This window comes from Penicillium soppii (genome assembly GCF_028829465.1).
Source record: "Penicillium soppii strain IBT 18220 chromosome Unknown utg000004l, whole genome shotgun sequence".
Taxonomy (NCBI): domain Eukaryota; kingdom Fungi; phylum Ascomycota; class Eurotiomycetes; order Eurotiales; family Aspergillaceae; genus Penicillium; species Penicillium soppii.
This window is the reverse complement of record NW_026643234.1, coordinates 4,021,656-4,033,781: the sequence shown is the minus strand read 5'-3', so window position 1 is coordinate 4,033,781 and position 12,126 is coordinate 4,021,656. Positions and strand designations below refer to the sequence as shown.

At 47.9% G+C, this 12,126-nt stretch overlaps 4 protein-coding genes across 4 annotated transcripts; 2 read left to right on the top strand and 2 right to left on the bottom strand.

The window, feature by feature from the left end:
* Positions 1-3,847: 3,847 nt before the first annotated feature.
* N7529_004943 (uncharacterized protein) lies at positions 3,848-4,063 on the top strand (the record flags this gene model as incomplete). Its single annotated transcript, XM_057240470.1, has 1 exon — positions 3,848-4,063. The coding sequence occupies one exon, from the start codon at positions 3,848-3,850 to the stop codon at positions 4,061-4,063; it is 216 nt and encodes a 71-aa protein (XP_057099765.1).
* Positions 4,064-5,484: 1,421 nt separating this feature from the next.
* Positions 5,485-6,426, bottom strand: N7529_004942 (TFIIIC subunit 6 family protein; the record flags this gene model as incomplete). The annotated part of the gene is made up of 2 exons (XM_057240469.1): positions 5,485-6,309; positions 6,373-6,426. The coding sequence occupies 2 exons, from the start codon at positions 6,424-6,426 to the stop codon at positions 5,485-5,487; spliced, it is 879 nt and encodes a 292-aa protein (XP_057099764.1).
* Positions 6,427-7,290: 864 nt separating this feature from the next.
* N7529_004941 (uncharacterized protein) lies at positions 7,291-9,140 on the top strand (the record flags this gene model as incomplete). The annotated part of the gene is made up of 2 exons (XM_057240468.1): positions 7,291-8,646; positions 8,703-9,140. Coding segments are annotated over 2 exons (1,794 nt in total), but the record flags the coding sequence as incomplete, so codon positions are not given.
* Positions 9,141-10,500: 1,360 nt separating this feature from the next.
* Positions 10,501-11,356, bottom strand: N7529_004940 (uncharacterized protein; the record flags this gene model as incomplete). Its single annotated transcript, XM_057240467.1, has 2 exons — positions 10,501-10,971; positions 11,051-11,356. 2 exons carry the CDS (start codon positions 11,354-11,356, stop codon positions 10,501-10,503), a joined length of 777 nt encoding a protein of 258 aa, XP_057099762.1.
* Between the last annotated feature and the right edge of the window lie 770 nt (positions 11,357-12,126).

Sequence of the window (12,126 nt, the reverse complement as noted above, 5' to 3'; positions counted from 1 at the left end):
CTCTAGGGGAAATGATATTCCGTCCCAGAAACCCGTGACCTGTGGATGACGTAAATGAAGAAAATTCAGATTCTGGTGGCCTCAGGCCTTAATCTCGAAAATCTGGGGGAGTCTTGAGTCGGCAGCCCTTTCCGAAACCAGAAAACCTTTAGAATCATTTGGATATTGAATATATTGTTGTACTACATTGTATTGCCCAGGTTTCTGGTGCAACCCCATCTGACATAAACTTGGAAACACGCTGGGACACGTTCATACCTTGCTACTTGGATATCGCTGACTTGTGTTCGTATTGGGAAGATCCTTGTGCAGTGAATTTCCAAGAAAGGACACGGGCAGGTCAGAAGATCATTGTCGTCGCGTTTTTTCCCCAACAGAGTTGCTGCACGGATTGACAGATTTTCCTACCGTTCATTGTAGGGCGCGCATGAAAGATCTTGGGTACACATTACACAAAAAAAGGGATGTAGTTATCATTGGATATAGATTCGAAATGTTCGAAAGATTGCAAGGCCCGGAGGGTCCAAACACCTGGGCAGACCATAGATAAGAGATTCCAAATTCTGAATTCTTCTTTGTTTGTGCCGGCCTGTCGATCCATGTCCCCAACATAAGATAACATGCAAAGAAAGCAGGAGTAAATTATGTGATCTCGATCTCACCGATCCAAGTATCCCCTGCGTACAAATACATTGTAGGATAGCCCTGCACTCGTGACATGTGGCTAGGCATGGACCAGTCGATACCTCTATGCCTTGTAGGCATGCCCCAAAGCACTGTCTCCTCGATACGAAGCCCAGCATCTACAGGGACATGTTTCCATAAATGCCAACAGACGACCTGACGTGTCGGGTAGACCAACGTCGACCTTATGTATGTTCAAGTAGTTAAAATTAACCAGCAAACAATAGACCCCGGTAGCTGTACGTTGGAGAATGTACATCGCAAGGCTTCCATCACGAGTCATCAGCACAACTGATAGTTATGCATGGGATGTGTTGTACATCTTGTACCTGACGAATCCATTCCACAGTTGGCGCCTTGGCAGCAGATAGTAAGCTCGCCTCGCCCAAAACATAGCCAACTCATCACTTCCCCTCCCCTCCAATAACCTATCTCTACGCACTTTTAAAAATTCACTATTTTTAAAAAAAATTGTATGTTTGAACGAGCGGTGAAGTGGACAAGTCACCAGTCATGCGGGGAGCTTATCATGAAAAGAATGTTCTCTACAACGTTCACGGAGGTACACAGTGCATGTCGATATGCAAGTATACTGTACCTGTCAAATTTCCCGTTATTACTACAAGGTTGTCGTAGCAGCATTGTTTATTGATTAGGTTGTATTGTTATCCATCGATAAGACTATGTGATATTGAAACCTTCCAGATACCGGGGATAGTTCCAGCCGCAATCGAAGGGGGGTTGAGATTCCCACAATGCGCCCTGACTCTCGGGGACCCGACACCCAGGAAATCCGGAGTGTGTCTGGCATGGGACATTCTGGAGTAAATCTGCCCCCTTTCCCCCAGATATACGTATGCTAGCTAGTCATCTACCGATGGACTAGTACGTAGGTGGCAGCGGAGTGCATTGCAGGTATTGAAAATAGTGAAGTCTGCTTCTGCCCCTTGAATCCGGGGAAATAATTGTGGAGTTCGCTTGTACTAGCTATTGAGACGTCGATCAACGGTCTACTTTTTTTTCGTACTTTTGTCAAGCTCAATGTATGTATGTGCCCCTGAAGGCGTGAAGGGTCGCTACCAATGGCAACCTACAAAAGAACGTTGGGAACGTTGGACAGCTAACCCCAGATCTTGAATCATATCCCTGCTACCTTGATTTCGAGTCTTTGATATTGTGAACAAAGAATAATTTGATATGCGCCCCAGACGTGTCTCGGTCCCTAGCGTGGATATCTTCCCTTTCTGAGATTTAAGCGAAGGTCCAATGTTGTGTTGAAATGGCGGCTCGGGCGAAGTATTGCGCTATGATACGTTTCATGAAAGAAGACATTTATTTTTGCTAGTCAGACACTGTGTTAGATTGTGTGGAGTATACTATAGGCGGATATACCGGACCTTCCGTACGAACTCCAAAGAATCTTCGAGCTATCTCAATTTTTGGATGATCGCCCTGATCTGCTATACAAATCGGGTCGGTGAGGTTGTCAGAAAGAAAAATTCTTTCCAACAATGTTGTATTGCGCGATAACGGAGGTGGATGGTTGCTGTATGTATGTATGGGTGTCTCCTATTGTCGATCGGTGATACATACCTCCACCTCCGGAAGATCAAATTACAGGATCTCACTGTTCTGCCTGAAACCACGTATATTCGTGGGATAAACAAAAAGGAGCCCGATTCCTGTCGCCACCACAAGGCCGATCTCTTACACCGCAACGGAAAAGAAAGCTTCCGTCAACTCCGAGTGATTGGTAGCTGGCCCTAGTTGTTCTCGAAAGGAGGATCGCCGTATCCGCTCTCGTGCCGAGGTTCTGTGCTAACGGGTTTTCTCCGGGAAACGCTAGAAGGTGTAGGAAGCCCTGGAGACACTGGCGCGTAACACTAAGGGTCTTGAATAATCATACAATATATATTGTCATAGCCTACAATATACGGAGCAACCCGTCGACTATTCTAATATTGTACAATAGTGAAAGCAATCCTTAAGCCTTGCCGATTCCGGCTTTCACTAGTTAGTTGTTTCGTCTAGTGTCATATCATCCCCGACAAATTATAATGCAAAGATGATCGATTCATCGATTTTCTCACCCCCTGGAAGTCAATCCTGCCCCCACACCAACGCGTCAGGCCCCATTTTCCTCCTTTGTTTTCTCCCCGACAGGCTTTCCGGGTTGGGGTCCCGTTGTTCCGATGGGGAATGTTCCCTATCCCTACCTCGATGGGCTGGGTTGTTGGGTGCTTTAGAATGGGACGAGCCTTGGCGGGATCAACAATAAGCCTTGGGTCTGGCCAGGTATGCGTGTACAATATTGTACACGGTACTTGATCTCTTCCCCAGGGAATGTACTCCTCCACACTTTCTTTTTTTACGGGGATGGCTTTTTTTTGTTTTAATTTTCTAATTTCCCTTTGTGTCTCATCTATTTATTTGGAATTTATATTTAATTCCAGGAGAAAAATATAACTAGTAGTAGACCCAGGAGCCATTTCATTTTAGTTCTGGAATTGTTCTCATCCACTCTTGTGTACAACTATCTCCAACTATAACATAAGATACCCAGCACTTCAACAGCTTAAGAGCTTTGGCTATCACCACTCACTAGTTGTCTTCAGTCGTTTCACACCTGGACAAACTCATTGTTATAATCAGCCAACTCCAACCAGACAAATACATTTTGCGCACCTGCCAAGTCAACTACATCCGCATCAACCCAACTGAACTATTCACGCTCAAGCTCACCACCACCACCGCCACCACAAAATCTTCAAATCGATTCCGTTCTTCCATGTGAGTAAGACTCCTGTCAATAATTGCCACATCCCATCTCCCCTCCGATCCGATCCCCCGAAATCGGGTGCTCGGGCAACTTCGGAACCACGAGCTCCATCTATAGGAATAAGCATATGCCAGATCAAAGTACAAAGCACAAGCACTCTGCACAACAGAAAGCTAACATTCCCGTGATATCAAGCCTTGACGACACAAATACATCAATCCCATCACATCTCAACCGAGGTAGACGACCGGATCTTCCACATATTCTTCCGCATCTATAAAAAGTCAACAACCAACAACCTCGCTCCCAACACATTCTCTCCAACCTCGAGCCCTCTACCACCCCATAAAATCAAATCCATACCCTTCAGTAAACCGACCAACAATGGCCACTGTCTCAACCAAGACTGCAACCCCCGTCATGCCTCCCACTTTCTCCATGTCTCAGGACCTCTCCGCAATCATGACAGCCACAACCCAAAAGCCAGAAAAAAACCGCTCAATCCTCATCGACGGCATGCCTCCCGCGCCGCCTCCATCACCCGTCGCTTTCAAAGCAAAGGGCTCCTACGATAATATCCCAAGCTTGAATTTGGAGTAATCCTGCCCTTGCTCGTCTTCAGTTTCGGGTTGTTTTCTTGTCTTTTCATCGTTCCTGGACCTCCCTATTGAGCTCCTTGTACCAACACAACCCGATATCTCGATAATCGGTTTCCAGTATATGGATCTGGCTGCTTGACTTGGAGTTACAGCCACCGGTCTTGTCCCTTGCTTTCTGCTTCCTCTCTTCTATGTCTACACCCGCGATGCTTTTAGCCTGATGTCTTTCTTTTTGCTTTCTCATTTATCTACTAGTCGCCTGTTGGATTTAGCGTGTGCATGGCGGCGTGGATATCATTCAATACCTCCCTTCAGTAGGGGTAATCTCAAAGGTCTGGGGTGATGGTGTTATATAGTATTTCCCTGGGCTTTGGAATCAAATTTTGATCTTGAATATATTGTTTTAGACATCTATTACACACATCGAGTAGAATTCGTAAGCTAACACGAAGCTGACATGCTGCTTCTTACATCTTTATTAACCATTTTCAATGCTTTAGTATACATTTTTTGGGCTTATCTTCCTTCACCATCTATGATCTCGAGTACATAAACCACAAGGTGTCTTACTTGTCTTAGAAACTCGATTACACGCCGTAACGACGACTCATACAGCTGGGGCCCAGAGCAGTATCTCCTCCCAAAAAGAATTCAAAGTACCGTGTACATAGTGCTACCTAGCTGCATACCCTTCCTAAATGCGACAGAACTATCTGCTGAATATGACTGCCGATCACGACGTCACTCACCTCGTGAAATGAGATGGGTCGCACACTCTGCCTTATGCTCGAACCGGAAGTAATACAACATACAATATTCATGCTCAAAGGGGAAGTACTAAAGGTACAATACAGTTGGGTAAAGTGAAAAAGGTCTATATTATACGCGTTTTTTTGGATTGTATCATATGCAGGTTATTTCAGGGAACGAGGACAGGACACCATCCCAGAACTAAAATCCAGTATGACGTTGCCTGGTAGATCCCACAAATAAAGTTCATTGAGCAACATGGAATAGCTCTCACGTCAAATTAATGTGTCCATCGTGCAGGTGAGGTGTGGGTTGGGATCATGCCCGGCGATTTCTCGGCTTCCGGGGTCAACGTAACTGCTGTTGGGGGTGCTGTGTTGGGCTGATATGGTATCGCGGCAAAAGTGGAATCAGGTTGTTTTTGAGTTCCTGCAATGAATAGTCGGCCATAATTTCAGGATCGTATCAATATCTTCTCGCTAGTGCCGGTCCTCGGTCCCCGGTCCCCGGCACAATCCCACGTGACAGTAGTCGGCTATGAAATCATAGCGCGTTGACGTTACTGAGATCCCGAGAGCCGGCAGCTTAGTTAGTTCCGGGTATTCGGCTCAAAAGCACGGAGTCTAGACCAGTGTTTTGGGTGCTTCAGTGTGGACACCTTAGATGTCACCTTCAGGATGTTGAACTTCCGCTCTCCGATTCAGACTCCGACTCCGTCTGGAGCCCAGAGATCATCATATTGAGGGTCGTCTGGGCCTCTGCGTCCCCTCTGGCTGCACGTTCGTTGAGGCGCTGGATTTCAGCAAGCTGTGCCTCGGTGCGCGTCCAGCCTTGCAATCGCTCGAGATGGTCTGCGCTATGCAAGGTTCGCCGTGTACTCATAACAGTGCGAACGGTGTCTCCTTCCCCCTTGGCGGATTTTAAATCTTGGAGCCGTTTCAGGAATTGTGCCTGGTGCGAAGGCGGCGCCACACGACGAGGCACGCCGGCCTGCGAAGGTGCCTGAGAGGTTGCTTCGGATGCAGGGTTTGTAGGGGGAGTCTCGGCTTGGGAATTCTGTACCAGTCCCGGGCCAGAGCTGGAGGTGATGTGTGCTTTGCGACCGAGGATCTTCACGCTGTTGGCGGCGATGAGCTCGAACGAGGGTCCACGGTGCAAGGGTTCGGTGGATTGGTTGGTCCCTGGTTCTGTGTTTGGGCTTGCAAAGACTAGCTCGGTGCCGATCTGATCGGCCCAGGAGCAGGTGAACATTTGGTTGTGATACGAGACGATTGGGTTGCACGTGTGGAGATCGAGTATCTGGATTCGCTCGTTTGAGAGGCTGCCTCCCTCGGCGGTCTCGATTGGAGTAAAAGCTTCGCTCGCACGGTTATCGTCATTATTATCCGCGGAAGTTTGGACCTCGTTCATGGATTCTGCATCACCTGCAGGTGTGCGACGGCGTGGTGGACGCACTGCACCATGGTGGGCGGTCAGGTCCAGGTTGAGGTAAAATGTCTAGCAAAATGGAGTCAGTGGACGCAAAACACAAAGACATACAGATCATGTAGAGCTGCTCACCTCAGTTTCTGACCCATATTCATACTCATATTCACCATCAGAAGCATCAAGCATTGTTGTATCCATCTTTAAACAAAGTACTCCGTGGAGTAGATGAAAAAGATAAGATAATAAGATAACGTGACTTAGCTTTGTAAAGCGGTGACTTGGACATTCCCGATGCCCGACGTGTCGATGACAACTCAACTCCACAAACCCGTGGACATACCGGACAATACATCTTCTCACTCCTTTTGTTTCAAGTATTTCTTTGCTTTTCTTTGGAGATTTTTTACAACTTATCATCAATTGCACATATATAGGGGAATAGCTGTTTTTCAATACTATCCATCAGGAGTGCTCAGACATTCTACATGTAGACATGTACTTTCTCTTTCCCCTCAGTGGATCCACTTCGTGCTTCTACTGTACTAAATTGACTATCAATGTCTCAAATCAACTAATTATCAGTTGGAGGGGCAAATCGATCGGGTGAATTATGCCGTCAGATGCTTCCAAGTCGTAATCAATTGGTTCTCATTTTTCAACTTCCAAATAGCATCCACTAGCCTTGATCTTGTTCTTCTTGGTCTGCATGGAACCACGACATAGAACCAGTAGAGTTTTGATTCATCAACTGCCCTTCAGCCTTACGCATAGTAGTAATTCTCTCTTCACCGCAACAACCATAGGGCCATCTATTATTCGTAAGTCTCCCTCTCTCTTCCCTTTTCCTCTCTCTATCTTTCTCTCTCCAATCCGGCTCTGGACGGATAAGCCTACTGTAGTAGCTCGGGGCCTGTGGCGATCGCATCCCGGCTTGGCTACCGTTCTGCATTTCCGCACGTTCCCGGCTGGTGTGTTTGACTAGTTCGATATCCATCTTTTGACTTTTTTCCCTTTTTTTTTCTTTTCCTACTCTCGGAGGATACTAGCTAGACTCGGAAGACCGGACTCGCTAACAATGACTTCGGTGTTTATATAGGTGACCCCGCGGCCCTGTTGTGTGCCCTTCTTATCCCATTCGTTATCTCTCGTCCTACTATAGATCGTGGGGACTGTCCAATTGCCGCAGCCCTATTTGACCCCCACTGCATTGATCCAGCCTCAACTCCAATCCCCCATTTGACAGTTTATGAACCTCAACGGTGTTCAGCCTTGACAGTCTATGTCGACTCGCTTCAGCAGATGACCCGCAAGGCCAAGGCAACCATTGCCGTGCTCTCGACCCTGATCGCTTATGTATCCATCAACAGCATACTCCACATAGTCAGACCAAACGCATTTGTCTGGTGCGTGGAGGACCGGGAAGAGCGGACTTGGATTGCGAGCTCGCGCTCGTGGTTCGACCGCAAAGCCTGTCGGTGGTTGGGCGTCTGCGGTGCGGCACATCTGCGTACTGCGCAGGGTCGGTTCGGGCATCGCGACCCGGCGCAATGGGCAGATATACACATTGCCGAGCGAGAAGAACCCTGGCGCTCCTTTTGGCTTAGCGGGGATAACGAGTCCAAGTGGGATGCCGAAGAGCGGGCTCGGCGGCAGATCCCGGACTATGTTTTGAACTATGCCCCACTCGTCCACCTTTATTCTAGCGAGCAATTCTGGCCCGGTGATATCGCCGAGCACTTGTACCATACCACCCCGACGCTGAATTACACGCCTATCCAGGCGGAATGGGATCATCCAACTCTGCACGACTTGGATGAGTTGAATGAGTGGGAAAGGGGGAGACACGTATTTTTGACAAGCAATGATGATGTACAGACCCGCCCGCCGTGGCTGGAAGGCGAACGGAATATCCCACAAACACAAAGCGACAAGACGCCAGAATCATGGTCAGACTGGGATGGTCGGGTGGATGGTGAAATCCCCGGTGACACGGAAGAAAGCCGCGCCGAGTGGTACGATTTCACCCAATTGGAACAAGGGACCGACTCTGCGCACGAATCGAATTTCAATGAGCACGCCGAGGCCCAGCAAATCCTCAGACAAGAGCTCCACAAGCGGTATAGCGGCAAAAAAATCCACGATGACGCTGCTGGTGGCCGAAGTGACGCGCCGGCCATCTTGGTAGTGATAGACAAAGGCAATGGGATTATAGACGCATTCTGGTTCTACTTCTATAGCTTCAACCTTGGCAACACTGTCGTCAATGTCAGATTTGGAAATCATGTTGGTGATTGGGAGCATTGTTTGATGCGATTCCACAACGGCATACCAAAAGCACTATTTTTCAGCGCCCACCAGGGTGGAGAGGCTTACAGCTACGAGGCAGTCGAGAAGATAGGTCAACGAGTAAGTCTTCATTTCTTGCAGCAAAGATTTCCGCCCAACTGACTCGTTCCGTTAAGCCTGTCATATACTCCGCCGAGGGCAGCCACGCCATGTACGCCACAACCGGAGTACATGAGTACATTCTTCCCTGGGGGCTACTGCACGATGTCACAGACCGCGGCCCACTATGGGATCCCCTACTCAACTCACAAACATACACCTATGACTTTGACAGTCAGAATCTGCGCGCATCAACATTAAATCCCTCCGCTCCGACTGAATGGTTCCATTATAGAGGCAAGTGGGGCGACAAGTTCTACCCGCTTGGCGATGAGCGCCAGTACCGATTTGCAGGCCAGTATCACTACGTGAATGGGCCTCTCGGTCCGAAATTCAAGCATCTCAACCGCCACAAGGTCTGCCAAGGCCCTGATCGTGCCCCCTGCGTTATCAAGAACTACATCGAACAAGGGAAGCGGCCCCAGCGGTGGGCGTCAAGTGGGAATGGAGAATAACACCTCGAATTTGAATTGATTCGCAACTTGAATTGATTCAGGCCCATAAAAAGAACTCTCCCTTCTTTCCATTCCACACCTGCTTTCAATTGTGTGAAAATTTGCCGAGCAAGATTTCACCCAGATTTATAAAGCTTTCCTAGGATTCTTCTACTAACATTTTCTGTCATTCTTTCTTTTCTTTTTCTCTAACTTTTACTTACTCCATATACCCCCTTTGTTACTGAAAACCCTTGATTCAAAAGGCCAGCAGTATAGACCCGTCCTTACGAATAAACCCACGAATCTGATTTGATCGGCACGGCCTGCATGTGATTTGGTTGCGTTATCTCGTTTTATATTCCCCTCGATACCGGACCCCGGCGCTGAAAATCCATACCTTTCCTTTCTTTCCCATTCTGGATCTTTGGCGTTCATCTTTGGTGCTCTGCGTGCTTGTATTGCTAGAAATATCTGACAGTTACAAAAAAATAAAGCTTGGCCTTTCAGCGAATATCGAAATCAGATGATAAGTCTGAGAACATCAGCACGGAGTACCATTTCTTGATTTCATTCAGGCTTGTAGTAGATTGATTACATGTAGTCAATAGGGCGCTATAACTAGTACATATGTACATACATAGTTAGGGTCCCGGCTGGCCTCGAGATTCAGCCCTAACTCCAACTTCGAGGATGCCCGTTGCCATATTTGATTATATTCATTGCGTGCATCCAAAGAATCATTGATAATGCTGGACAAGTACCCGAAATTGCGATTCTCGCGTAATTGATATCAGCGAAGCTCATGGAGCTCTAGCATTAGCTTTCGGGCTCTTTGAAGGTTCAAATCTAATATGCCATTGACCGGTGCCTGTAGCGCTGCTATCAGCGCTGCCTGCCACCCACTAAGAGATGAAGACTTGGACACTGCGGCTTTGGGTAGGTGTAGGCTCAAATAGGGGCAAGTAACAACGCAACCGGCATGGGCTATGGAGCCCTGCCATGGACTTGGTGATGACAAGGGTCACTGCAGCTTCACAGTATTCAACACAGTAAACCCTTCTTTGACGAAGTTATATGCTTGAGAAAATTGGGTCTTCGCCCTCGGGAAAGCCTGTATCATCAATAGGCTTCGATCTACTAGAAATGTGTACTTGAAACGGAATGCCATATGGATTGAAGATGGGAAAGAGTTCCGCGGGGCGGAGATTTTGCTCAACTAGTGAGCTGGAGTAAATGTTGTGAGAGGGGTTGCGGTGGCTGTCAGCAAAGGATGAGTCGGCCTTATGGTGAACAAAAGTCATCTTTGTATCGTCCACCTTCGAGGATCTTTTTTGTATATCAATATATCCCCCACATATAACGTATCAAGCCAAAATTTCTATCGCATTGGTGCTTTGCTCCCGGGCAGTTCACTGGGCGATCCCTGACCTGAAACCTCATAGAGCGGATTTGAGTCGGCATGCCATATTCCTGATCGTATATACTCTCCCGCCTTTACATCCGCATGGGCACCGCCTAACGCATTGTATTTCTCCTGTGCTTTTCTCCTCCCCCAAAAGAAGCCTGCTCCCAGCATTGCAAGGGCAAGAACTGCCAATGGGACCCCTACACCGACCCCAATGGCCACAGTTGATGATCCTGAGACCTTTGATGTCACGGTGGCGGTTGCAGTCACAGTTGCAGTCGCAGTCGCAGTCGCAGTCGCAGTACTGTGGTTCCCAATGTCGACTAGTGTAGCCGCGAGCGTAAATGTTGTGCCCTCCAAGCAGCAACTCTTATCTGTACCGCAGCAATACGCGCCATTATCGCATATCGTGAGTCGAGATGTCCAGCTTGAGGATCCGCCAGCCTGTAAGGGAAGGTTTGTTAATATAGATTCAAAGGCCGGATAAGAATATAAGGATGATGCCCTGGTTTCGTCGACTTACGTTCTTGTCGCAGAGTGTCTTGCTTAGGCAATTGGGACTATCCCATGTCTTGTCAGTACAGAAGTCCCTCCAGTAGTTTGAGCCGTATGTGCTGTTTGCACTGCTCAAACATAGACCGTTCGGATGACATGTATCAGGGGTGGTTGAGTTCAGCGAGCAGCACATGGACTCTACGCCGTCGATTGCAATACATGGCCGGTACGTGTGGTCGGCGACGGATCCATCCGGGGCAAAGCATTCTTTAGCCAGCGCGTGCAATGGTGCGAGAACGAGCAGACTTGAGATCAAGGAAATTCTACTAAGCATTATGTCGGTGCGGGCGGTATATGAACAGAAAGGAAAGAGGAAATATGAGAGAAATATAGAATGCGGCTACGAAGTGCATATGAACAGTCGCCTTGCTCATCATGTAGGTCTCACCTTGCTGACATCTATAGGTTGCTTGATATGATATGGCCATTGGCTGCTGACCCTGGTTTCCGGGGGCAGCGCTAACCTGGGCGCCTAAATTCCGATCTAGCCTGTGTCGGGTGGAGACAGTAGGCCTGAGCTGCAGTTCGACTGAACATTAGAACCATCTTTCACCACGAATGATTTATTGGTGCGGTCTGCAATCACCTAACCATCAACACTGTGTCCAAACTTTCAATAAGAGCTGGAGGCTTAGTTTCAGCAGAATTGTCATGGTAGTGATGCTGCCACTGTGATAGAATTACTATTCCAGTATCATCGTAGTATAGGTCCAATCTAGAACCGCTTTTGTTGATCTGTTGATTTGGCAAGATCGCCCGCTAGCTTTCCTGTTCCCTGCCTGCTTGCCCAGTTTCATTTTGCCTCTTACTCCTCACGATTTCAGAACACAGCGCAGCCTCCGTGCTAGAATTTGTGTCGTTCTAAGGGGAGATCTCGCGTCATTCTATGTATTAGTACTTATCATGCGGGTCGGGCCGGGACTGTGCACAAAAGCCAAACCCATCTGCTAGTATATGTCCATGAGTGTCTAGGCATAAATTGAAGAATAGTTCGCCCATTCGCGGTGACCAATTCGAAGTGACTAGCTCAACATCGTCAAATTA